This window comes from Zootoca vivipara, chromosome 3 (assembly GCF_965207765.1).
Source record: "Zootoca vivipara chromosome 3, rZooViv2.hap1.1, whole genome shotgun sequence".
Taxonomy (NCBI): domain Eukaryota; kingdom Metazoa; phylum Chordata; class Lepidosauria; order Squamata; family Lacertidae; genus Zootoca; species Zootoca vivipara.
Window position 1 is genome coordinate 48,973,063 of NC_142586.1, and position 27,567 is coordinate 49,000,629.

The 27,567-nt window shown below is 43.7% G+C and overlaps 1 protein-coding gene and 2 long non-coding RNA genes across 7 annotated transcripts in view; 2 read left to right on the plus strand and 1 right to left on the minus strand.

Annotated features, from left to right (window-relative positions):
* Positions 1–13,755, plus strand: part of LOC148686239 (uncharacterized) — a 48,054-nt gene extending 34,299 nt beyond the window's left edge. For both annotated transcript variants that reach the window (XR_015948938.1, XR_015948939.1), the window contains exon 4: positions 13,152–13,755. This is a non-coding gene — a long non-coding RNA (uncharacterized LOC148686239). The remainder of the gene's footprint in view (positions 1–13,151) is intronic.
* CDK19 (cyclin dependent kinase 19) overlaps positions 1,665–27,567 on the minus strand; it is a 92,181-nt gene continuing 66,278 nt past the window's right edge. For all 4 annotated transcript variants that reach the window (XM_035109070.3, XM_035109073.3, XM_088666012.1 and 1 more), the window contains 7 exons: positions 16,215–16,358; positions 15,983–16,052; positions 15,189–15,261; positions 14,370–14,467; positions 13,132–13,210; positions 10,960–11,208; positions 1,665–7,381 (listed from right to left, as the gene is read on the minus strand). In XM_035109070.3, coding sequence (XP_034964961.1) covers positions 7,250–7,381; positions 10,960–11,208; positions 13,132–13,210; positions 14,370–14,467; positions 15,189–15,261; positions 15,983–16,052; positions 16,215–16,358 — 845 coding nt within the window. In that variant the 3' untranslated portion in view covers positions 1,665–7,249. The remainder of the gene's footprint in view (positions 7,382–10,959; positions 11,209–13,131; positions 13,211–14,369; positions 14,468–15,188; positions 15,262–15,982; positions 16,053–16,214; positions 16,359–27,567) is intronic.
* Positions 16,798–24,222, plus strand: LOC148686240 (uncharacterized). The gene is made up of 2 exons (XR_015948940.1): positions 16,798–17,265; positions 22,232–24,222. It is a non-coding gene; the product is annotated as an uncharacterized LOC148686240 (long non-coding RNA).

Genomic DNA, 27,567 nt, shown 5'->3' on the forward strand with positions numbered 1-27,567 from the left:
AATCTTGTGCATGGAAAATCATGGAAACTATTCCTTGTATCTGGATTCAAGCATCCTCTGTGCTCCTTGCATATCAGAACCTTCTTCCAGATGCCTATTATAACAGGTTTTGCCCACCAATAGCTCCTTTTGCCAGTTTCTTTCTCTCTTTCCCTATCAAAGGAGTCCCCCAAAGTAGAGCGGCTCTGATCCCAGCATCCTTTAGTACTTCCACTTCCTAGCTCAGCCTTTCCCAATCTGGTGCCTTGCAGATGTTGTTGGACTCCAGCTCCCCTCAGCCCAGTCAGTAAGGCCAATGGTCATGGGTGCTGAGAGCTATCGTTCAAAACATCTGGAATACACCAGGATGGGGAAGGCTGTCTTTGCCACTTGCCTTCCCTCAAAACAGCAGGTAACTTGACCCTAGGCTCTTTACTGTACGTGGATTTTAGTACAAGTGGCCGTCCCACACTGGACTGCCTTGGCTCTCCTCATGGGTCTGCAAATGTTTAAACGAACACCCTCCGAAAACTTAGTATGACTCAGCCCCCCCAGAATTGCACAAGCAGCCCCTAATCATCTTAGATGCAACAACCAGCAATATTAGACAGTGTAGAAATATCTGAAAAAATTAAGAGATGCAAAAACAGAATATGAAATTGTAACATCAGAGTACACCAGCCCCATCCCTGAAAACTCCAACATCCACCTACCTCCCTTTGACTGACCCAACCAAGTACATACATAGGCTGTGTACACAACATTTAAAGCATCTCATCCTCCCAAAAGAATCATGGGAACTGTAGTTTGTTAAGGGTGTTGAGAATTATAGCTCCATGAGGGGTAAACTTCATTTCTCATGATCCTTTGGGGTGATGTGGTTTAAAACTGTGTTGTGCACACATTCACACACTCCTCCACACTCTCTCACACACACACGGCAAGCAGAAAGAGATCATAGCACTTCCCGCTGCACGCAAACAACCAGGGTGCTGTGGGAATAAAACCTGCATGGAGAACCCATAGATTTTCCAGGAAAAGGATCACGAGTCTTACCATGGCACTATGGAAACAATGCCTTCATGCAGAAAAGTCTCATGGGACTTAAACAACACAATTAAATTCACGTCTCCAGGGGGAACCAGTGCTTTAAAGAGAGGGCGGGGAGATGTGGGCCACACATACAGGAACAGAAGCTGCCAACAGCAGATTCACAGCAGGCAACCTAGCAATGATATATTTAGATTTTAAAAAGGGTAACACATTGCAGTTAGCTCCCAGGCCCCTGCTTCAGAAAGCACCACCTTATCTACACAGATTTCAGGCATTGGCTCATGGCACATCCCCTTGTAGCATCTAAGGGGCTAAGCCCATGAAATGTCTTCTCCCCCTACCCTGCCTCAGGACCAAATGGACCCAATCATAGGTAGATCAGTACTGAAGTGAAGGGGCTGCATGAGGAGTGATAGCTCGGTGGAAAGGTACAGATTCAACATACACAAGATCTTTTGGTACTGTCTTCCAAGGAACAGCTGAGAAGGGACGTAATGTGTGCCTAAGCAAGCACACACAATTCCCGAGGCCGATTTTAGAAGGGTCTTAAATCAAACAACAGTTCAGGTCTGTGGAATTCATCCTGTTTCCACTGAAGCCCAAAGTTTACACATGTCTCATCACACAGCTGCTTGACTTCAACTTTTTATTATTATTACAAATGTATATTATTTTTGTTTAAAAAATTCACACTGAAGCAATTCAATTTAATTACAACAAAAAATAAAAATGATGTAATGAACAAAAAGCATAGTTTTAACAGTCTTCTGGGACATTATGAAAACAGGAAATGCTTTTTGAGGGCAAAGCCTGACAGTTCAGCTTCTTGTAACTGCCCAGCAGAGTCGGTGGACATTTCTAGCTTGGTACTGAGACTCTCCCACTGCGGGGCAGGAGGAGAGGTGAGCTGGGTGGCAGCAAGAACTGGACTCCCACAGTGACATCCTATCTTATATTTGCGCCACTTAAAGCTAGTTCAAGGTTAAGCATATTTGGCAGTTGCTAGATAGCTGCCAGATTATTACACTTTCACTTCAGCAACATAACCAGTTGAGATCAATGCTTGGTGACAGCAAGGAAGAATGACTGACCTCCAGAAATAAAGGAGAGAAGCAGGAAAGGGTGTGTGTGTGTTCAATGGGGCTGGAGGTGTACCTTCTAGGACTCCCCTACATTGCTGACTTGAACGTAATTATCCTAGCTTGAGCACCCCATGAAATCCCAAGAAGTGAGAGTACAAATCTGGATTTGGAAGGGTTTCATTTTAATTTTGCAGAACTCAGCAGCCACTATAAAGTACACTGCCATATGTGGGGCATCACTGTTGAGCTGAAGTGGCGTAAGAGAGGACACAGAACTATATAATAAAGACACAAGAATAGAAGATGAATATGTGAAATTATATATAAAAGAAAACTTATGGCAGACACCCTTCCACAGTGAGGAAATACAACTAAAAACCATTTTAAAAGCATACTACATGACAGATATAAAACATTATTTAAACTGCTGTTAAAAAGGACACCTTCAGTCCACATTGTGTAATACTTTTTAGTGTCTACACAAGACAGATTTTCTTTAAAAAATTAAATAGTATTAATTTACTACTAAATATTTAGGAGATAACAGTGCATTAAGGACTTCCCCCCCCATAAAGCAATACACATCGTTCTTGTGTGGCAAAACATATAGATTACACAAGGACTTTATGTACAATATGTTTCGTTTATCTTAAAACAGTTATCGTTGCTTAATGTTGCTTAAGTACCATCACTGAAGATTATGAAGGGGAACTAAGCTTATTATGTTTATATAAAATATCGTACATAATCAAATGCTTCAAACTTCCACCTCCCCAACCTCAGGATGTCCTCCCATCCTTCCCCACCCCATCCCCACCCGAAAAGATACAGTGTCACAGGTATAGAGTGCAGGACTTGCAGCTTTCACAAAATTCATCCTTCATTATGCAGTCTATGCTACCAATACATTTCATCACTGCTTTGCTGATCCTATTTCTTTGCTCCTTTTCTCTGAAAGCTGAGAAGAGCAACATTGTAAGAATGAGGCTTGAGCAGCTCACTTGTTTCCCAAAGTAGCAAGACAGAAACCAACCAAGGTCAATTACACGTCCACTTCTAACAGCCGATGAGATAGGAAAGAGAAACTTATTATAGGTGACGTCAAAGCTGCACATGCTAGTAGGAATGAGTTGACAGAGCTGCACAGTTATGAAAATGTCCATGTTCTGTGTTTCCATAACATACAATATATGATTTGTCTTACATTACATTTTTGTTTCATGAAATTCCCCCTGAAACAAAGCTACCTCACCTTGGCTCACCTTAGCCCTGCAGTACGTGAGACACTCATTTATTATACACATACAGCTCAATGCAATAGGCCAAAGCATGCCCCCAAAAGCCAAAATACAAATACAAATGAGTGCAGTAAACATTTCAGAAGTGTAAACCTATACTTTCATCTATTCCCCTGCCAATGCTTATTTGGAAGGCCATGAAGTATTACTTAGCACAGCTACATTTGTGTGTACAGACACCATGGGGAAGTGAGGTACAGCAAGCAAGCAATTTGCAACTATCGTCAGTACAGACAACGATCATGGCCATCCTTCTAGGGGACTGGAAGCTCATGGAGATAAAGCACATTCAACACAGGTCGTCACACTGCATGCACAGAGGAACCCACACTCGGACAGAGCTTGCCGCAGATGCTGGGATGTAACGAACGGGAGGTTGGGGGACAGAGCAACAGAGGGAGAAGAGGAAATTGAGCAATTCACAAGCCAATCAAAATAAAGTTAAATCTCCTAAACAGCTCACCAAACATTAGCTTGGGTGCAGGAAGACATGGAGCTGGTAGAACATTTTCACTGAAAGCTGGTGCAAAAGAAACATTACTTCAATCAAACAAAACTAGTGTAGATACATGATGCATAAAATACAAGGAGAAATGCTGGAGGGGAATATAGATAGATAGATAGATAGATAGATAGATAGATAGATAGATAGATAGATAGATAGATAGATGATAGTATGTTTGTATCAAATGGAATACTTTTTTTTTGTCCCCCTGTTATGCGTATGCTATGATAAATTGATTTTTGGCTCTCTCCAGAGAGCCAGTTGGTATCAACAGCAAATGGAACAATGTCAGTGACTAGACAACTGAGCTTAACATGAGCTGACCTTTTAAAGTTTAAAGTGGAATCAACACACAGTCCTGTATTACTCGTGGGATTAAAATAGTTTCCCCCTCAAGAAAATTGGCCCATCCCCTTGTTAGCTTCCTGAAATCTTAGTGCAAAGATTTGGTGATTTCTATATCAATTCAGATCAGAACACAGGGTGAGCATGAACTCCTGCTAGACAGCAGGGGTAGGCAGAAGGTAGATCAGGATCTATTGGTAGATATGTAGATAGCAGATTAGCAAGAGTTTGTGATTACCAGTTGTTTAATAATAACAACAAAATAACATTTCCCAAACATATTAAGCTTGTGAAATGTTAACCAGAAGTAGACTTTTGTGTGAAAAGACTGTGAGCTCAGTCCTGTGCTGGTACGGAAAACACATTTGTAAGCTCAGAATGCTCAAAGGCACTCTTCCTTTAATTTTAACTATATGGCTCTGGCTGATAGATTTTGAGGTTCCAGTAAAAATTAGATTCAACAAGCCTGAAGTCTGCAAAACCCCTGCTATACCACGTGAATGCTTATAAATGCATATATCAATAACTGCCTCCTCCCTGTACTTCTTTCTTAATTACTATGACAAATACAGGGTGCTGCATGTATATTCTAAAGTTTATGCCTTTTCCATTTTAGTGCAATAAAGTCAGGGGAGCTAAAGCCATCCTGCACCAAGGTAACCTGAATTCCACACAAGAAAAAGCTGGATTCTGCCATCTATATAAACACTGCAAATTAGCAGACATGTTGGACAATGTATTTTGCTTTTGCTAGTGATGGGGAAGGGAAGTCACTAATGGGCACTCAAGATTTAACCCTTGAAAATCCTATTCAGCTCCACTTCCTCACCACCTAGCGTTTCACTAAACATTGCTGACAAACTTTATGCCTATCTTCATACTCAGAAAGGCAATAAACCTGTTTTTTTAAAAAGAGACCGGGGTGTGTGGGCTCAGAATCACAAGATGCTGAACTGAAGAAGATATACATCTTTTACTAGCTGTATTTCTGGGCCTCTTTAAAAAACAAAACAAAGGGAGATGCCTCAAAGTATGGTCTCTGATCACAGGAACTTGATACCGAGTTTGATACACAGATCTACCTGTGAAAGTGACCAGGCAGAAGGGGACTGAAAGATAGCTTCAGACTCTTAATCTCAGGACTGTGGTCTTGAGCCCCACACTGGGTGAAATATTCCTGCATTGCAGGGAGCTGAACTAGATGATCCTTGTGGTCCCTTTCAACTCAACAATTCTATGATCTATGACTTTCTTGTCCCCTCTTCTCCCCAGTAGCCCTTGGAGCACCCCTTAAAATATGAGTAGATGCCTCTGTCTGAGCTTCTGTGAGCTCCCTCTTCCATCTCAGACCCCTTTGCCAGAACCACCCCACTCAGCTAAGTGCCATTATCCTCAGAGGAGAATATTCAGGGGTGCTCTGACCTAGTGGGGAAGAGGATGGGATAGTCAGTTTCTGCCTACCCCTTCCATAGGTGGATCTTTAGATCCAAACCAATGGTTCTCCAGTATTATGCTCTGGTGATGAGCTGACATCTCCTCTGTTAGCTGCCTATCCAATACACCAACATCCACAATATGTGTGACCTTAGGAAAACAATCGTTTCAGTATAGCCTCACTTTAGGTTAATCACAGCAGTGGTAAGATGGCAAAACATGCATTTTCCCACATGAGAAGGCTAAGCACTTTCAAGACATTGCTCAACAACTTCAATATTTGATCTGGTTCAAATGGATAATAAAGGTTAGTAATAGTAAAAAATAAAAATGGCTTGTCCAGGTTCATGATTGCAAGTGTCCTGCAAGTCAGCAGCAGTTCATGCCACAAATGTGCTAGTCTCTTAAGGTGCCACAGCACATTTTGCCCTTTTTTGCTGCAAGTTACAGAACCATCCACATTTAGCAAAGGAAAGCTTCATCAGAAACAAACAAAACTTAGAAGGCAAAACATATACTAAAAAGATGCTCTGTCCCTCTTCACAGCCCTCCAAAGTAGTAGCACAGTCTCCTTGTTTGTCCTTTTTCTAGTTGATGCTAAACTCCTAGGTCAGAGTTCCGAAAAACAGATAAACATTGGAGAAGACACCATTGCATGTACGAAAAACTACTAGAGAAGACACCATAGCATACTCTTGTCCTACTGGAGCCACAGAAGAGTTTGCCTTCCACTTCACTGTTATGCCTTAATTTAAAGCAAAGCTTAGGTCAACCCACTTGGAAGTTAATGGCAAATGATCTATGGGAGCTCATATGAATAATATAAACAAACATTCATAATCTTCTGTTTGGTGTTCAATCCAAACACATAACATGTAATAGTTGCTGCAGAGACTTGGGTTGTATATTTTTCTTTTGTTTTTTTTTTAAAGACCTCATCTGAAAACTAGACTAATAAAAAAGGGAATAATAAAATACTCTGGAACAGTAAAATCTGCTGTTCTTGACATCCATGAGCAAAACAGTAATATCCTGTGAAAATAACATAGTGCTTTTAAAAGGTGCATTATACCTGTATAGCTAAATGGGTTTGCCTAGTAAAAAACTAACTATATACAAGCTTGAAAAGCCTGGGAGTTCAACGTTTCAAAACTTTAAAATCCTGGTAAAGGGATTTGAAAAAGATAAGATTTGTGGCAATTACTACAACACAAGAAAGGTGCACCAGGAATCCTTCAAAAATTCCATAGGTTAAAGAAGTTTAAGTGCTGGGTTCGGATCAGACGGTTTCATTCGAATAACCACAATGGAACGCATGCGAAAGCAAGCTGAGGGGAAACTTCACAAGAATCTCCTTTATGGCAAAAAAAAGGATAAAAAGGTCTCTTGTCTCAAAACAATTAGTTAATAAAAGTTCTCCTTTTATAATGGTTAACTTTAAAATCTGCATCACAGTTTTGCATTTTTGGTTCTTCTCATGGTTATGAACTTCATATTGCTGGAGTCCACCAACTGCTAGTTCATTCCTTTTTAACACCGTCCATGCGCTCTCCTCAGTAACGGTGCGACTGATGAGACTGATGGTACTGAGAGCTCTGCTGAGATGATGTAGAATAGCCCATTGTACTCTGGGACTGAGAAGATCCCTGAATGTTGCTTTGGTAACTCAGGCGTGAACTGGAGTGCTAAAGGAGGGGGGGGGGACAAAACATGTTAGAACATTTTGGTGGGCAGGAATTGCTCCAAAATGATTTTTCAAAATGTTAATGCTGGTGATCCCTGTCTTTTCTCTCAGATAGATTTACACTGGGCAGGGAAACGAGACAGGGATTTATACTGTCTGCTCCCCCCACCCCCACTTTTTTTGTGCATTACCAATAGAATGTCTGGATTATAGCTATTGAACAAAACATATGGTTGGATCCAGAGAACTCTGCTCATGCAATGGGGTGGTTCCTGCCTCCCCGTTTTTCACCCTGTGCAATTTCCTCACACACACCCCAACACAGAAAGCCTGGCCAAATGGCCAGGGATTATCTACAATTATGTGGGACATGGTGTGGAGGAATCCGCAGAAATCATTTGGTGGAATTTGCACAGGGGGTCTCGGTATACAATTAAGGGATTATAACAAGAAGGTATAAATCTACACTGTTAGTACTGTTGTCACACAAACACTGCACAGGAGCTACTGTAGATTTTAAAAAGCTATACAGAAGTTTTATTTTAGACGATGAACCAAGAAAAGGTTCTATGTGATTATGATATTCCAGTTAATGATAGCAAGAGACTGCTTACTATATGCAGTTATTCTTAGATTTCATGACTTGGAAGCCAGAGGTATTTCTTTTTATAGCAATATATCCTATTTTTCCATATATAAGACTAGGTTTTCCCCCTAAAAAATAATGTCCAAAATTGGGGAGCATCTTATACACGGATAGATCTCCCCCCATTTTCTTAAATTGGAGTCCCCCCAAATAGGGGGCATCTTATACATGGGAGCGTCTTATAGACAGGTAAATACGGTAAATCTTTACTGAAAGAACAAAATTGAATTATTGGGGGAAAGTAATCAATAGAGTCATACAGCAAAAATAAGGTCAAAGTCTTATTAGCTGAAAGGGCAGCTTGTGGTGTTCTAATTATTTATTTCATTTATTTATTGCAATATCTTCAGAATTTCTAAGCAGTTTACTTAGAGGTTTACAATATGAAATGACAAGATTGGCTGCAGTTTATCAAGTATGAAACACTGGCTTTATGATAGACTGATGTCACCACACCACTAAAAGCAATTTTGTGGTTGCAATTGATAAACAAACATACTACAAGTATGACTAAGCATTCAGAAATGAAGGGTTATGTCTCAAATATCAATCTTGTGATGGATCTATTGTGTGCTGCAAGAATAAGGAATTTCCTTCCATTAATAGAAGTCTTAAAATATGGCAAATGGCAGAAGGGGATAAGAATGAGAAAGGGCTATAAAGATAACAAATGCATACAAAACCAGTTCCCGTTTATTTAATATTGGAATAAGAAGCATAATTATTCTGTAAATTTATGCTGTTTTAATTACTTAAATGATATACAGTAGTATTTTTTTATTTAAAAAGTTTCCAATATGAATCTTTTTCAGTATGGTTTTCAAAGCCTACTAATTTACTTTCTTCAAGATGGCAAGCACTATATAACCCACTTGTTCAGAGCAGCCTAGCATGCTTGGGAAACCATATAAATGTTCAGCCCAGACCAGCACAACTGGTGACTCAACAAGCTGAACACAGGACATCAGCCTTGGGACAATTTTCTTCCAAGGGTCCTATAAACTTTTTGTATTCAGCTTGGATAGGTAGCATTATATGTATGGTAAGCTTAACTGGGCATCTTAAATCACATGCTCAGCAAGCGTGGGAAGGCAGAATAGGGTAACAGGAGATACTACAATAAATCTGAAATATTACTAGTTACAGGTAGGTAGCCGTGTTGGTCTGACGCAGTCAAAACAAAATAAAAAATCCTTCCAGTAGCACCTTAGAGACCAACTAAGTTTGTCATACGTATGAGCTTTCGTGTGCATGCACACTTCTTCAGATACTGAAGTTCAGATGTTTTGAAATATTATTTCTCTTATCCCCTCCAAACTGCATTGGCAATTTATGCATGTTTTGAAACTGTATTGAAATAACCAGCTATTAAGGCAGATCAAATGTTCTTAACTAGGTCCTTTCCTTACCTCCAATTTACTTAACATAAAAATGAGAAGGCCTATGATAGTATTATACATAAATACAGTATAGGAGGGAAATTCACAGGTCTTCATATTAAATCTAACCTTTCAACGAAATAACTGCTCTTAACCGTTTATTTTTCTGTTTTTGAGAGTAAAATGTCCTACCAAAGCATCTATGGAGGAAGCAGAACAAAACAAATTCTGTGGCACCAACCGGGATTAATGTGGATGTGAGGGGCAAGGGATATCGCGAAGCCCCTCCCCTCCTGAGTTCCAGCCCAGACCCGAGCGAGGCTGAAAAGAAGGAAAGCTCCAGCTCAAGTGGGGAAACAGGAAGTGGGTTCCAAGGCTCTGGCAGGGAAAGAGAGCCATCGTCCCAGGTGGGACAGGAAGGGGAAAGGAAGGGGGGCAGGCCAGTTCTCCCAACTCTGGAACTTCGCAAAAGGCGTCGGGGGAAGAGGATGGGTCTCCCCAAGTTATTATGCTGGCGCAAAACGCGCCAAAAGCCACTTGGAGGTTCTGATTCAAGCTGAACAGATGTGTCTTTGTAAATAGCACTGCCATTAGCACTGTAAATACTCTGCACCAATAAAAGATGAAAGGCAGAGCTGTGTAGAGTCGTTACTCTGAAGTAGCCTTCTCCGGCGTCCGTGACAGTAAATTTATAGATTATTCCAAAATAGAGAATGACTAATTGGCCTGGGTATCAAAGCAGAGATCCAAACTCTTCAAGCAGGGTTTGAGTGACATTTCAGTGTCTTTCCTGCAGTCTGATTCCAGGAATGCATGCACTGGCAGCTCAGCCATAAATTTTCGAATATACATCTAAAGGTACAATATTTACTTAATGAAAAGACCATTATCCATGAAAGCTAATATATGCTACCAGTTTTGTATGATGATGCTATCATATGACTGTTGTTGCAATTACGCCTCAAAAAGGTCATGTGGATTTAGCTGTCTGCTAGAGATGATTCACATAACTCTAAGTGAATATGCACTAAACTAGGTCATATGAGTGTCTTACAACATATCCCCAAATTGTTGATCAGCCTGCCTTTGATGAGCTGACTGAATCCTTGTCCTCAATGCAGCGGTTTGGATGTAAGGCTGCTATCTCTTTCATACCCTCCAGGCTCAACAATATTGAAATTTAGCAGACAACACTTTCCCAGCATAACGGGGGCGGGGGTGGAATTCACCTCCTTAATTCACATGTGTTAGGCTGCTGTTAAGGATGTAGGAAAACGACCAACAAACTGCACAGCGACCTGATCTGGGTGCATGACTGCTTTGGTGCAGGTGGTTGGGAAATCTGTGGTCCTTCAGGTGTTGTTGGATGATAATTCCTATCATTCCTGACCACTGGGCATCTTGGGTAGAAGTTGGAGTCCAATAACATCTGGAGAGTTTCCATCTCTGCTACAGACTAAAAGGTCACCACACGGCTCAGGTGTGACAAAGGGCAATATTTATCAACTTCTGAAACTGGCACTACAGCGTGTTCCAAATGAAGAAAAACCGTACCTGATAATCCGAAGGTATGACAGGCCCGCCTGAATTAGTGCCTGAAGGCCCTATGCGTGGTTTCTTATTTGGAGGCACCTGGTTGAGACTGGAGTCCTGGTTGTGCTGGAGACCTGCCCCAGTACCGCCACCTCCTGCTCCACCTCCCCCTGTAGTTCCATTTGTCTGGGTGCTGTTCTGTTGCTGCTGAGGTGCTGCTTGCTGCTGAGGTGCTGTTTGTTGCTGATGTTGGTTCTGCTGCTGTTGATTCTACGAGATTGAACATGGGAGGGAAAGCCAGAGTTTGGATGAGTATGTTTTAGCAATTTCTTCAGTCCACACAAATTTACACAAGATTGTACTGGTTATAAATACTGTTTATATACTGTTATCAAGGGCGCTTCACAGCCAAAGGAATGCACATGGCAGATACTGTAGTTAACTCTTTATTGTCAAAGATATTATAGTTGTTTCTACAGTTCTGGAGACCTACACGCACCAATCTAGCATCTAGGCAGCTATTCCGAGGTCTGAGCCCTATGGAGCAGCTGCCATAATAGGGGAGCCCCCCCCCCCCGTTTATGTACCTTCTTCAGAGGCTATGCCTGCATAGAAGTTTCCACTGCTCATTCCTTTTCAATTCCCTCCTGGTTCTGGGACACAGAGGTGCAGGAGAGGGTGGGGAAGCAGCTGGCCCTGCACTTGCCTGACCTACCTTTTCCTCCTGTTGTTCCGTCCCATCCTGTGCTCCACCCTCCAGCACAGCAAGAGGATCTTAGAGGCAAGCTAGCTCACTCTTCAACCTCTTCCCTTGTAACACTCAAACCCAATTTTTGTAGGATTTCCCTACCATTACATATCATTAACTAAGTGGGGTTAATAGTGAGAGAATAAGAGTTAAACAGCCACTAAAAAAAGAAAAAACTTTGGTGTCAATTTCTTTTCCCATGTCTCTCAGTGCAATAAAAGGGTTTCATTGTTTACATTCAGAAGGCTGAACAAAAGGCAACACAAAGCAAAAGGAATTTCCACCACCAAGGATACAAAACTCTGTTTTTACCACTTCTAGAAGTTACAATCGAAACCATGTTTGTGCTTTTATTGCAAAAGATGACATGTCACTATTCAATGGGACCAACCAGCCAGGACTACAGTTTGCAATTGTTCATCAGGTTTATGGCCAAATGAATGTGCTCTTGGCCAAAGATCAAAGTAGTTGACTGAAATGTAGCCCTGTGAACTAGAGGTAAAAGGGAAGTTGGTTTATTTGCTTTTGTTAACACCTGAAATGATTAAAGGCCATTTTAGCGGGGGGGGGGGGGATTCTTGTAACAAGAATTACCTTCACCTAAGGCGTGAGAGTTGAAAAACTGTTTTGAAAATATATGACCAAACATGCATATCCTAAACTAGCTGTTGGGGATGCTGGATGTTTCATCACGTCACAAGAACCTCCTAATTTTTCTGTTTGTGGCTATGTGATTGGAAATAGCTAGGTGCTGGGGATCTGCTAGGGGGTCTAAACATAAAATTTGGGTAAGCCAAGGGTATGGACTATAGCACTAGCTAAAAAAACCCTAGCCTTTAAGGGAATGTTGCTAAGGGAAAATCAGTTCCCTTCTCATTTTAGAACACTGGGTGGGCAGCCCTTCATTGAATATATGCGGCAAGAGGATTGTGCAAAGAAGCCACCCCAAATATTTGGAAAAATATGGAATCTTTTGGACTAATTTAATTTGTCAACTCTGCATTCTTTATTTTATGAAGGTCTGTGGACACTAAAATCCTCTTGTTGTATGTGTTTTTGTAAATGAAAAATCAATCAAACACTTAAACAAAAAACCACCCAAGTCAAGGCCCTGTGCTACCCAGAATATAGGGCATAAAGGGCTGGAGGGAAATTTCTCATCAACTGAAAGATATCCTCATCAGATGATTAGAGCTAAAAGCCTCCTCTCTTGCTTCCTCTAGCCATGTGTTACTAAATTAGCTGTTCTAGATAAATCAATCCATGCCCCTGTAAAGGATCAGGCATGAAAATGCTACTTATTTTAGAAATGTCCCATGACACTGTGCTGGGATAGTCTTGACCAGGAATGTGTGTCTGATACAACCCCCTGTGTTCTGTCAGTGTTTCTGCCAAAGAACCATATTTTCTTCTTTACTGTTAGTTGACTGATCTTTGAACTATACCTTATCCCCCTTCTCCTCAGGTTCATCCTCATTGAGAAATTCTCGTTTTGGGTAAGGAATCTGGCAGCCAGCAAAAACACTGAGGCAGAGAAAGAAAACATTGAGGAAGTTATCCTTCAATCTTGCATTTATTTAAAAGTACTACATTCTTAATTACGTCTTTTGGAAATAATACAAAACTAGTGTTTAGTTTTGGCTAATGAATTTCCCAACACACACCCCTCGCCAAGCATGGATGTGAAAACATTGGAAGCTGCTTTCATTTTTAGCTACCTCCGATTACTCATTGGTCATGTTGGGATGTCATCATAAACTGTGTTTTATCATGATGGAAACGAGCCTAGTTTCCCTCTGGGTTTACATGTTCTTCTCCTATGGTGTGGCCGTGAGAAATTTGGGAACATTCACTTCCATTTTTTATTAACCACAGCTTTTTATATTGTCCAAAACTGACAAAGCTGTGTTTAATCTTAACCATAGTTTGTTTGGAGCAAGTCCACTTCAAACCATGGTTCATAAGCTAGTGTGTTTCAAGCTACAGTTAATATTAACCACAGTTTAGGGGTGAAGGGTCAGCTTTCCACTGCAGCTGCATTGTTCAAGAAGGTTGCATTGCCCCAACACTTAGGCTTGAAAAAATGCATTTTATTTAAAAATGTCCTCCATGCTACAAATAGGCTTAAAGAAAGCCCACCACAGGAACTGATAGAATGCTCCCCCCGCCACCATGCTCTGCTATGGCTCCCAACCAAACCAAGAAACTATGGGAAGTATGCCCCATTGAACTCAATGGGAGTTACTTCAGAGTAGGACTGTACCATTGGCTGTATAAAAATGAAGTTTATGTTCAGAGGAAAAACCTGTAAATAATGCATAACCCATCATGTTTGCAAGTTCTCTTCACTTTTACTAAATATGATAACTCATAGGGAAATCTCTGTCCAGTTAGTGAACTGTATCATTAAGCTGACTGTCTTCTGGAAAAGGCAAGTGATCAAATGTAAGTTTTCCTTTTTTTATCCCTTGCACTCACCTATTCCTTACTGGATGGAGAAAACATACTTTCACTTGATGAAAGCATATACCTAGGTAGGGATATAGCCAGACAAAAATTCTGCCTTGTGAACTATTTAGACATATTTATTTTTATATATTCACAGGGCACCCAGATAGTCAAATTTACTGTTAACTAGAAGGGGAAAGTTCTAAAGAAGGAAAGGGTTAGCAGAGAGACATACTCTGACGTAGGCAGTGGGTCCTCCTGGAAGTAGGGATCCTGCAAAGCTTGCTCTGAGGTAATTCTTTTTGTAGGATCCATAGTGAGAAGTTTTTGAAGCTGTGTAGCACAATATTAGAGAAAGTAAGTTTAAATGAATAGCACTCACTGGGTTATATGCCAAAATACTGAGTATTAAATGGCAACTAAATCAAAGAAAAACTTAGGATTTCATACACAGAAGGAATGCTGCTTATATTTATAGTAACACAAAAATTGTGGTTAATAGGTTAATACATGATAACACACACCCTCAATTTGTATCATTTGTCATTCAGAAAAAAAGACTTTTCAGGAGAAAAAGAAACTTAGTTGTTTCTCCTGTGTCTACAAGAAGATGTCATAAAAAGTTCAGAACAAAGGTCTTATCTTGTCTAGCATCTCATTCCCTACAGTGGGCATCCAAATGCTTCTGGGAATCCCACATGAAAAGGAAGAAAGCAACTTTACTTCTACACGCCAGGAACTAATATTCAGTAGAGGAAACAGCAATGTCACATTTGATAACAATAACATTAAGAACACCAAAAACCAACAACAGAAAACAGATTTTTAAATATAATAATACTCTGGGGAAGTATTCAGTGCCCAAATCTGTGCATCTTCATCCACATTTTCTGTCAGAAAAGGCACGCCTGTAATCCGATACACAGATTTCCTGGGAGGAAGACCAACTGAACTCTACAGGAATTTTTTTTAATAGACATATATGGAACTGTGCTTGTTATTTTACAAAATAAGCAGTCCTCAACAGCACTATGAGACGGGCAGCGTAACTTACCAAAAGAAATACTTTGCTATCAGGCTTAACTTTGTGTTTTTCCATATATTTTATGAGGCTACTATTGGCATACCTGAAAAACCCAACGGAAAAACATGTTTCAAAAGAGTAACACATTAACAAAAACATAGAAATGTATGTAGTAATTTACATTCCAAATAACACTTTCTGAGTTTTTTTAATTTACTGAGACAAATGACGTACTGCAAGGCAGGTGGTGGTGTTTTGTTTGTGTCTCATGAATATCACTTTTTTTTATTCAAATATATAAACATGGATATGGCAGTATGTTTTATTATGGGATGTGAGGTAAAATGTATTTATTGGGTATGGGATGTATTAAACAAATGCAGGGGTGACTGACTTGTCACAAAATTCCTACATTTATCAATCTGATTAATTGATATTCCATTTTTAACGGAGGTTCAAGGAAGCTAAAAATACCACAAAACAACATAATACAAAATATAAACAGTAGCAAGCGATAGAATTGAAACTTAAACCAGGATACAGAAAAAACATAAAAACAGAAGAAGGAATATTGAAGGTTCGTCATACAGACTCATACTACTCAGCCTAGACTAGAGTAACCACATGGAGTCCTTAGCCCCAGGCAGTGTGGCTAGTAGTCAAGGATGAGGAAGTTGTAGTCCAAGAACACGTAGAGAGCACAATTGTTTACTACCCTTGTACTAAGCAACGTGTTACATATAAATGAAGTCAATAAAAAGTTGATCCTAGTAATAATATTTTAGAAGCATAATTGCCATTAGTCAATGATACATAGCACTTACGTCGTTCTCCTAAAGTCCTTTTGAAGTGTAGGATATTCTGGCATCTTCCTAATGTCTTCCCAGTCTTTGTCTTTGAGAAGAAAAAGCAATGTTAAAACTTATTGAAGTATAAGAAGATATACTGTACACAAATTAATGCATTTTTACTCCCCGGTAATATAAGACACTATTGGGAGTGGGCAGAGATCAAATAAAGGATTTTGCATGGGGCTCCTTCATAACATTAAATTACCTGCAGGAAATCCCATTACACTGAATATGCGATCAAGTTGATCATGATGAAAAGGGTTGCTTGTTTTGATGTCTTCCTGACGACAGTGGAAGATAGGTTCTGAAGTCAATAGCTCAGCAAATATGCAGCCAATGGCCCATATATCTAGGAAAGAAGATCACATGTGCAATCGAGGTAGCCTCATTTATTTTTTTACTGAAGAAAGATACTTCTAATGTTCATCACAAAATGTTGATGAAATATATAGCAAATATGCACAAACAAAAATGGCACAGTTTTGATGCAACTAAATGAAACAAAATGCCCTGTAAATTCCACATGAATACAAACTTTCATAATCAGATATTGTACAAAACTGATTCAAAGCAGAAAAACTATTATGTCTGATGACAAACAAAAGCTATTTTGTTGACTATCTAAAAAGACATTCGAACAAACTCAAGCAAGAATTTTCTGCAACATTTCAAACTTCTTTAACCAAATTATGAATGCTAGCAATGATTATCAACCCTTGCTTTGGAATTTCCCAAAGGAGGTTGTCTAGGGTGGGTTAGATGGGGAGGGTGGGTATAATGATGAAGAATCAAACAAATTATTTGGCCCAAAGGTACTTTCATGAAAGTCACATGAAGAAGTTTCTATTTATATAAAATTAGCCCAGGGCATTTCTGGTTTAAAGGAGACTGGTTGAGTTGTGCAGGGGAAGGGTTTGGAGAAGCTGAAACATACTGCTGCAATTGTCCCCCTGAAGGGCCAGCAGGAGTGTCAAAGATGACAAGAGAGCTTGTAGAATTGGAAGCTACAGTCACTGTCTAGAAAGCGCATGTGCTGAGCATTAGAGTAACACGCTTACCCCTATCGTATGTCCCAAAGCAATGGGCATCCAGAAGTATGCAGCACGGAGGTGACATTTACCGGTAGCTATCATGACTGGGAGCTGTTCAAAGAACTATCTTCCATGAATTAGTTTTAACCCTCATTAAAACATACTCATACTTGCACACTGTGATCAATCCTTATTGAACCCAGTGGGACTTTTCTGGGTTAACAGGTTGAAATATACTCGGAGTCGAGAGTGAATTTCATGCTCTTTATTCAGCTCATAGTCATCAAGGAGGAGAAGAGAAGACGAAAGGCTCTTTTCCCAAAACCATCTGCTTATATACATTATTTACACAATGGGCCTTGCGTGATTGGCTACTTCAGGGCTACACCTGTGGGCCAATTATATTGTGGATTGACTTCTGCCTGCAGCCTGATTGGCTGCTCCTACAGGCCAATCAGGTAGCAGATTCACTTCTGCCAGCCGCCTGATTGGCTGCTCCAGCAGGCCAATCAGGTTGCGGATTCACTTCCACCTGGAGTTGGATTGGGTAGCTCCCGCTGATTCTGAATCCTATTGTTCTAGGATTCAGCTCAGTACATAACACCCCTCCCCTCTAAGTTCCAGTCCTGCCCGGGAAGTTGCATTCGTAGTCCCCAAGGTCTGCTGGCCGCCTCCGTGTGCGTTGTGGCCTGGGGTGTTCCTTGGTCAGGGGTTCTGGTTCTGGCTCGTGTTCCGAGGCTGCTGGCTGTGCCGGGGCTGTCTGGTCTGGCGCCACTGAACCACTAGGTTGTAGCTCTGGTTCCGGTGTCCTTCCAGCCTCGGGGCGCCCCTCTGTGCCTACTGCTTCTGCTTCCCCTGCCCACCCCTCTCGCTCTACAGGCCTCACTGCCCTGCTGTCCCCTTGGGACCCCTCTGTCCCGCTCTCCTCCCGGGTTCCTCCTGGGAATCGTCGCCGTAGCTGGTCGCAGTGGCGGCGCCAACATTGCCCCCCTTCCGTTAGTACCTCGTACGACACGGGACCGGTCACCTTGGTGACTGTGGCGGGTACCCATGCTGGGCCTGCCCCAAAATTCTTTGCATACACTGGGTCCTGGGCCACAAATGTCCGGGGGTTCCTGCCTTTCCCCACCACTACCTCATCCTGAGCTCTGTCGGGGTGAAGTCGGTCCAGTCTAGTTGCAAGGCGCCGGCCCATGAGTAATTCAGCTGGACTCCGGCCCGTCGTTGTGCTTGGGGTGCTGTGCTGTGCTAGAAGAAATGCGGCAAGGCGGTATTCCCAGTCCCCTTGTGTCATGCGGCGGAGGCTGTCCTTGGTGGTCCGCACCATGCGCTCCGCTTGGCCATTGGTGGCAGGGTGGAATGGTGCTGAGCGGATGTGGCGGATGGCGTTCTGCGCTGTGAAGGTCTGGAACTCCTCTGACGTGAATGCGGTTCCATTGTCCGAGACGAGGGTGTCAGGGAGCCCGTGGGTCGCAAACAGCTTACGTAGTACCCGGATGGCTGCCGCCGTAGAAGTGGATGGTACCAGTGCGACCTCCAGCCATTTGGTGTAGGAATCCACCACTATGAAGAATGTTTTTCCCTGGAAGGGGCCAGCGAAGTCCACGTGCAAGCGTGACCATGGATGTCGGGCGGACTCCCAGGGCTGGACTGGGGCTCTTGGGGGATCCGGGCGGGATTCTTGGCAGGTCTGGCAGTGTTGGACCCAGGCCTCTATCTCTCTGTCAATCCCCGGCCACCACACATAACTCCTGGCAAGGGCCTTCATCCTCACTACCCCTGGGTGTGTCTCGTGTAGGGCTGTGAGGACCCTTTTGCGGAGGGGCTGGGGAACAACAACCCTGCTTCCCCATAACAGGCACCCCTTGTGGGCCGACAGTTCATGTTTGCGGTTTGTGTAGCCAGCGAATTCTGGCCCGGGGCTGCTGCTGGGCCATCCTCGCCACACCCAGTCCAGGACCCGGGAGATGACCCTATCTTTTGTGGAATGGTGCGCAACTTCTTGTGCCTGAATGGGTCGGTCAGGAAGCAGCTCCAGGGTCATAACCTCTTGTGCAGGCGCTGGGTCGGGGCCTGTTTCTGGTAGTGGTAGCCTGCTGAGGGCGTCTGCGTGGCCCATCGCCTTCCCAGGGCGGTGGATTAGTGCATACTGGTAGCCGGCAAGGAAAACTGACCACCTGAGGACACGTGGAGACAACACTTGGGGGGTCTGCTTCTCAGGGGCAAACAGGCCAAGCAACGGCTTGTGGTCAGTCACTATGGTAAAGGGCCGCCCGTACAAGAAATCATGGAATTTTTTTACGCCCTTCACGATTGCCAGACCCTCCTTGTCAATCTGTGAGTAGTTTCGTTCGGCTGCAGCAAGCGTCTGGGAGAAGTATGCCACCGGCACCTCTCTTCCATCCGGGAGTTGGTGTCCCAGGACAGCGCCGATGCCATAGGGAGAGGCGTCGCATGCCAGCACCACTGGCAGCCTCTCGTCGAAGTGTGCTAAGACCGAGTTCGAGACGAGCAAGTCCTTGACTGCCTGGAATGCGGCCCTTTGTCGCTGGCCCCACACCCAAGGGGCCCTTTTATCTAGGAGTCTGTGTAGGGGCTCAGCTACCGCTGCCTTATGGGGAAGGAAGGCATGGTAAAAGTTCAATAGTCCCAAGAATGACTGAAGTTCGGGCTTGCTCTTGGGCGCTGGGGCCTCACAAATGGCCCGTACCTTGTCACCAGTTGGATGGACCCCTTCTGCGTCCACCTTAAATCCCAGAAAGTCCACCTGCGGCACTCCCAGTAAACACTTTTCCCGCTTCACCTTGAGGCCCGCCGTCTGGAAACGGTGCAGGACGGAGCGGAGGCGGTCCTCAAATTCCTCTGGTGTGGGCCCGGCGATCAGTACATCATCGAAGAAGGGGGTGACGCCAGGAATCCCTTTAAGGAGAGAGTCCATTAGATTCTGGAATATGCCTGGTGCCACGCTAATGCCAAATTGCAGCCGCTTTACTCTGAATGCCCCTCTGTGCGTCACAATCGTCTGAGCCTCTGCTGTGGCTTCGTCCACAGGCAACTGTTGATACGCTTGGGCTAAGTCCAGTTTGCCAAAGATTTTTGACCCAGCCAGGGTGGCGAGGACATGGCTGACCACTGGCACTGGGTATGCATGGGCCGTGAGAGCCTTGTTTATGGTGCATTTGTAGTCTGCACAGATGCGGACCGAACCGTTAGGCTTGACGGGTGTGACAATTGGAGTTTCCCAGGGGGCGTTGGGCACCGGCTCCAGCACTCCTTGCTCCACGAGCCGGTCCAATTCCTCGTCTATGCGGGGTTTCAGGGCGAACGGGACCCGGCGGGCCTTGTGTCTGATGGGTCGTACAGCGGGGTCTAGCTGTAGGGCAATGGGGGGTCCTGTATATCGTCCCAATGCCCCATCGAAAACCCCTGGAAACTCTTTGCATATGGCGTCCACGTCCACTTGTAAGCTAGTGCGGTTCACCCCGGTAACGGCTAGCCCCAGAGGTCCAAACCATGCCAGTCCCAGTAAGCTAACGTAGGGGCCCTTAACTACCAGCAAGTCCAATTGTTGCTTTCGCCCTCGATATTGCACCCTGAAGGTCCCCACCCCCATAGTAGGGACCTTACGTTTCTGGAAGTCCCAGAGGGTGAATGGGGCCGGCCTTAGTTTGGGACCCCCATTAGGGCACAGTTCCCTTAATGTTCGGGCCGAGATTATGGATAGAGTTGAACCCGTGTCCAGCTCCATGCGGCATGGGGCTCCCTCCATCTGTACCTCTATATAAATTTTCTCTGTGCTGGGATGGGGCAACTGGAATACCTGGTAGTCCGTGATCTCCGTTGAGTTGCCTTGGTGCATGGTGCCGTGTGACCTGGGGCTCCTGGGTCGGTCATCTGATGCTTGTCGACGGGTGAGTCGAGCCCGACACACCCGGGCGATGTGTCCCAATTTTCTGCACTGCCTGCACTCTGCGTTGCGGAAACGACAGGTCCTCCTCTCGTGGTTCTCCCCGCAGCTTGCACAGTTCCCTCCTTCTCGTCGAGGCTGCTGTGGTGTGTGTGCTGCTTGAGTGCGCCGCTGTACTCGGTGTACTTCCTCCCTGTCAGATTCGGATTCGTCGGTGAGGTCTTCGTGGTAGACCCTCGGTTGGGATGGCGGGGCCGGTCGTGCCTCTTGCGTTGACCTCTCGGCGGCTTCGGTTGCCAGGGCTTCCTCCAGAGCAATCTGGAACGTGAGGTCTTTTTTGGCGTAGAGGCGTCGTTGCAACATCTCGTCCCTCAGGCCACCGACGAGGCGGTCACGAAGCATGTTCTCCAATTCTGAGAAGTTGCATAACCGGGCGGCTTGGCGGAGGGAGGTCACAAACCCAGTTATGGTTTCCCCCGGGGCTTGCCGCTTTGCGTAGAAGGCATTTCGGCAAGCTACCACCGAGGGCTGTGGTGAGAAGTGCTCCTTCAGCCGTTCCATTATTGTTTTGTAAGAGACGGTAGCGACATCTCTAGGTGCAAGGAGAGCCCGGGCGATTTCAAACGTCTCCTCTCCACAGACGCTGAAGAATGTCGCCCTCTTCATGGCATCGTTGGTGACTTCTTTCGCTTGCAGGAGGAAGTTGAAACGGGCGGCGTACCCTTCCCAGTCTCCTGATGCTGGTTTGAATGGCGAGAAGCTGCTGTCGGTTGCCATTCTGGGTTCCTTGGGTCCTGGAGCTGAAGCCTGGATGCACGGTGCGATGCAGCGGTGCAGCAGGTGGCGGTGCTGCGGTGCAGTGCGTGGTGGCGGTCAGCTCAGCAGGATCCCACCTTCGTCGCCAGTGAAATATACTCGGAGTCGAGAGTGAATTTCATGCTCTTTATTCAGCTCATAGTCATCAAGGAGGAGAAGAGAAGACGAAAGGCTCTTTTCCCAAAACCATCTGCTTATATACATTATTTACACAATGGGCCTTGCGTGATTGGCTACTTCAGGGCTACACCTGTGGGCCAATTATATTGTGGATTGACTTCTGCCTGCAGCCTGATTGGCTGCTCCTACAGGCCAATCAGGTAGCAGATTCACTTCTGCCAGCCGCCTGATTGGCTGCTCCAGCAGGCCAATCAGGTTGCGGATTCACTTCCACCTGGAGTTGGATTGGGTAGCTCCCGCTGATTCTGAATCCTATTGTTCTAGGATTCAGCTCAGTACATAACACAGGTATAGGATTCCACTCTTAGCCAGGGGCAATCAGCTGCTGCCAGCACCATTTTTCTAGCAATCATTTCAATAAAACTATGTTGTGTGAAGACTTACGTGTATTTGTCCCAAATCTATAGTATTCTGAGAGAGGGAGAGAAATTCTCTTGTATTACTTTAGCCTCACTATTCCTAGCTTTATTAATGCTGTCTGCCATCACCACCCCTCCTGCCCAAATACCTCAGGAGAGACACAATATCACCATGTAGTGTTCCCCACATCCAATGGCTTTTTTTGGGGGGGGGATAGCTGCTAGCCAGTGACTACCAGGGAAAATTCAGAAATTAGCACTCCATCATTTCCCCTCCCCCCCCCGCATTTTCTGGAGGTGTTTGGTTTTCCCACCCAAAATTTCAACTCCAGATTTCTCATGAGGACTTTCAGGTGAGTGCTAAATTATTTTTGAGCTTTCTTTGAACTTTAATAGGAGCATTTATACAAAAAATTCTAGCAACTAACTACTCATGGCTTGCACTAGTTAAGCATTAAGATAATAAAGCAGGGTTACTTGTTTTAAGTTTAATCATAATTTTAGAATGAAAACACTGCCATTTGGAGGAGCACTTAACATAGGGAGAGAGCTGAAACAGAGTTAGAAAAACACAATTCTTGGGATCATGCTTTCAGCATTTTCAGGGCATTCATTTATTTACTGTTCTGAGGTATTCTTGCCTGAGACATCATACGCAAAGATAAAGGACACATATATTGTTTTACAGATATTGAAATTGTTTCTCGTGTTAAATTATTCTAGAATCTTACCAGGTACACAGTCACCATTCAACATACCGTAAATAAAACTCAATGCATTGGGGAAGGAAATTTGTCCACACTCATGATACCACAATGAAATCTCTTTTGCCACAGTGATTATTAAGGTCTCTAAGTTATATACTTTGGGCATAAGCCATCTAGAGTTACCGTAGGCACTGCCAAGTTCTATTGTTTTCAACAGGAGAGCTAAGCACATGCTTTGATCTGTTCTACCAAAACCAAATTTGACTTGGGAACATTTAATTTTGGCTGGATTGTACACTTAAGTTTTTTAAGAGCCTGCCATTTTGGTCTCAGGCTTCATCCACCATATTGCAAAATCACTCCATTGTCTGTTTACAGCAATATTTATTCTGTACACCTGTTATGTGGCACGTAGGCCAGGTAATTGTCTCACTGTTCACAAAATGGTCTTATTGATGCTAGTACTGTATCAGAAATCAATCAGCAATAGCCCTTTGTGCCTCTCACTGTTTTGCTGAGAGCAGCTTCTTGAAACCAAAGAATCTGCTGTGCTTGCTACTGTACATCTGCTTGAAGGGAGTTCTGGTAACTCAGTCACCAGACAGTTCAAGTTGACAAATGTTCTGACCAGATGCCCAGAATTATGGTAAAGGGGAACTGACAGTCAACAAACATTTGCAGAAAATGTCCATTAATATTTGAACTTAGTATACTGGTTTGCTTATTGATAATGCTGGAGCATGCTTAAAAGCCTTAATGATTATTTAGCCTAGTAATAATCTATACATTGGTTAGAAGTGCTTTTTGGAATCTATGGGTTATACTGTCAATGCAAATGATTAATTGTATCTGTTGCTTACAAGGTAGAATGGAAAGCACCCAGGTTTTGAGCAACCCAGTGCTGGTCACGGGTTTGCAAACCAGGATATCAACCTGGACTTGGCTGCACGCCCAGAAAGTATGACTGAGAAAGGGGTTTTTTTGAACATCTTAAATTGTCACAATGACCTAATGGCTTTGTACCTAAAGATTGCTGATTTTTGCAGTTTACTAGCATGGGCAAGGGAGGGCCGCTACCTCACTGATTGGTTAACATTCTACTGCAGTATATGAATATGTAATCCTTGATGTAATGTTTTACGCCTATTTTGAAAAGGTATGTAACCCCAAATCACTAGTCATCAGGGTCCAGAACTTTGGAGTTCTGGGCCTATTGCTGTCAGCAATAAACTTACTTCCTATTTCTTCACAACTGTGTCTGTGATCCTTGAGAAGCCACTGAACTAAGGTTCCCAGGTTCCACGCTACAGTTACATATTAAAAAATTGAGTCCTCAGTTTAGAAAACACTATGAATAATAAGAAAAAGCTAGAACCACTCTTCAAATATATGAAGGGCTCGTCCATACTGGAGTTCAATGTGGATTTGACTCTACTTGTGTCTCTTTCTTCTCTTTCTTGCGGTGTCTACACATCCACAGATAATACAACAGGAGAAGAAAATCAGATATAAAACTGCATGCTATGTGACTGGGTGCACTGAAGTGCATCACATGGGCAGGATTTTGCACAGGTGTGGTGGTGTTTCACTGGGTGCCATTTATCACTACCATCCTTGCTTCCACTTTGCTTCTATCGGCCTTGAACTTTTCCACTGGTTGTTGCTGAATGCACATTTGCAGTATTCTTATTTTTGAATCAGTTATTTTGTGCACAGATCTAGATTTAAAATATCGTCCTTGGAAGGAGAAGGGGGGGGAGTGTGGGTGATTCCAAATCCTTGCCTGACTAGGTGCAACACACCTATTTCTTTAACAAGCTGATATCCTCTCTAACTAAGGATATGCTCCAGGAGTGGGAAGAGGTGGTCTCTGGGAAAGCATTATTCAGTCAATAGGAATGCAGAAAGATGGGTTTGTGATGGGTGATTTGACTGCATGGTGAGATAGTATAGTGAGCACTCACAATGCACGTTGGCCCCTGTGAAGTCGGAAAATGTAGCCATGAAATCCTGGAAGCAAATTAAGTTGCTGGGTAGGATGTTGAAATCCAGGACCCCCAACATAGCATTCTCAGAAATGCTACTGTTCTATGTGGTGGTGTCAGAAGAAAAAGTTTGGATGTGTTATGTACCAGAAAACATTTTGGAGAAAGCCCCACCTTTATAAATTACAAAAGGACACACTCCACTTGAGAAAAATGGTTTGGATGAGAGCCAATAAACAGTCAATCCTGACAGGACAAAGGTTCCATAAGTAGGTGGTTCGTCTCGTCTAAGAAATGTTGTTGTACTCCCCTTAAAAGGATAAAACGCCTAGTTTGGGAGTATTCCTGGCTCTAGCTTTGTCACTGGAAGTTCGGATAGTGGCAAGGAATGCCTTTCATCTGCTTAGGCTACTGTGCCAGGCTCACCCTTTCTTGAACAGCATTAGCTATCCATCCTTGAGAAACATCTAGGATTGTCTACCACAGGGGTCCCCAAACTACGGCCCCCGGGCCGGATGCGGCCCAATCGGCCTTCCAATCCGGCCCGCGACGACCCCCGCCGCCCGCTGCCGCCGCCCGCTCTCACGGCGCGCGGCGCAGCGGCGATCTGAAAAATCGGCAAAAAATCGCCGAAAATCCTTTGTGCGCATGCGTACGGGCCTCTCCCGACCCGGAAGAGGTCATTTCTGGTGCACTTCCGGGTCGGGGGAGGCCCATACGCATGCGCACAAGCGATTTTCGCCGTTTTTTTTCCGCCCGTGTGCGTGTGCGCATGCGCACGGGCGCGCACTCCCCCGCCCTCCGGCCCGCTGCGCGCGCACTCCCCTGCAGTCCGGCCCACCGCGCGGTCGGCGCGGCGGGCACCGGCCCGCCGCTCGGTAAGTCTGGGGACCCCTGGTCTACCATAATGCACGGTACGTTGGACTGCCTTTGAAGACTGTTTGGCAATTCCAGTCAGTTGAAAATGCAGCTGCCAGGATGTTGATCAGGGTTGGTTGTTGGGAACATATCTCACCAGTTATTGCAGTAAGTTTGCTGTCTTCCAGGCTCTTCCCAAGTACAAGTCTAAGTGTCGGTGACTACCTTTCAAGCTTTGTATGGCTTACAACCCAGGCACCTGAAGGAATGCCTGCTCTCATAAGCAAGTTGCCCATACATGGAGGCTCCATCCATTCTTTAGAAGAGGTTGTCCTCTAGGTGCCCTGCCAGGTAATGCACGTGGCCACCAGAGAGCCTTTTTGATGATGTGGTTCTGTTTCTTGAACTCACTCCCAGATAGGCTTGTCTGGCATCAGTATTGTTATTCTTCTGGCGCCAAGCAAATGTGCTTTCGTTCTCCCAGGCTTTTAAATGTATTTTAATACATTTTCTGCTTTAACATGTTTGCTGTACTTTAATTATCTTGATTTTGTAAGCCATCCTAGAAGCTCCGCTGAAGGGCATATAGGTATGTAAGGGTCTACCTATCTAGCCACACACACACATACGCATAATGAACAGTTATAGATGACACATTTCCTGCAAATATATTGGTTGTCCTTTCCCTGCATGCTGAGCTTCAAAAGGAGTGCTTATAAATCCACAAGCTATTACTAAATAAGGCAAGTCCTCTTATGAAGGTTGTGCAATTTAGATTCAAATGGTATTTAATATAAATATATTTCAAGCTGTAGCGTGAGATTTGAATCACACCACAGAAAGAATGTGCATGTAATAAGCACTGTAGCTGCAAAGCATTATATGATTAACTCATTAACTTTTTTTGTAAAGTGTGCATAATGCTAAAGGCAAGTCTGGACTCAAGAGGTACATAAACAATTATAGTTATTATGTCTGCTGCTTGTCCTCCTTGCCATGAACCTTCATATGAGTATCCTGGTATATTTATCTGTCTGATCGTGTCTTATCATAGCCTTCAATAACACATCTTGGAACACAGTTGTACCACAGCTTCCCTGACTTTCTCAATTTATCACACTTATTCTTAGGCATTTTTCTCTGGATGTGTCACATGCTACAGGGATATCACATTTTCTACACAACCAAACTGCTGTATTTAACATCTAGGAAAATGCAGTGTATCTCCCGTATAATAATAATAATAATAATAATAATAATAATAATAATAATAATAATAATTTTATTTATACCCCGCCCTTCCCAGTCAAGACCGGGCTCAGAGCGGCTAACAACAAAAATATCAAAACAAGCATAAAAGAAACAATTCAATTAAAATACAGATTAAATACAATGTTAAAATTCAATTTTAAAATTAGGCATCTACAAGTGGAACCTCATTTAAATATCTGTAGGATAAAACCTTAGGAGAGGGTAACACCGGGGTCAGACTGAGTCAGTCCAAAGGCCAAGCGGAACAGCTCTGTCTTGCAGGCCCTACGAAAAGATGACAACTCCCGCTGGGCCCTAGTCTCCTGAGAGCGTGCGTTCCACCAGGTCGGGGATAGTAGTGAGAAGGAACTGGCCCTGGTCCTGGTCCTGGTCAAGGCCAGTCTAACCACCTTGTGACTCGGGATCTCCAGTATGTTATTATTTGTGGACCTTAATGTCCTCTG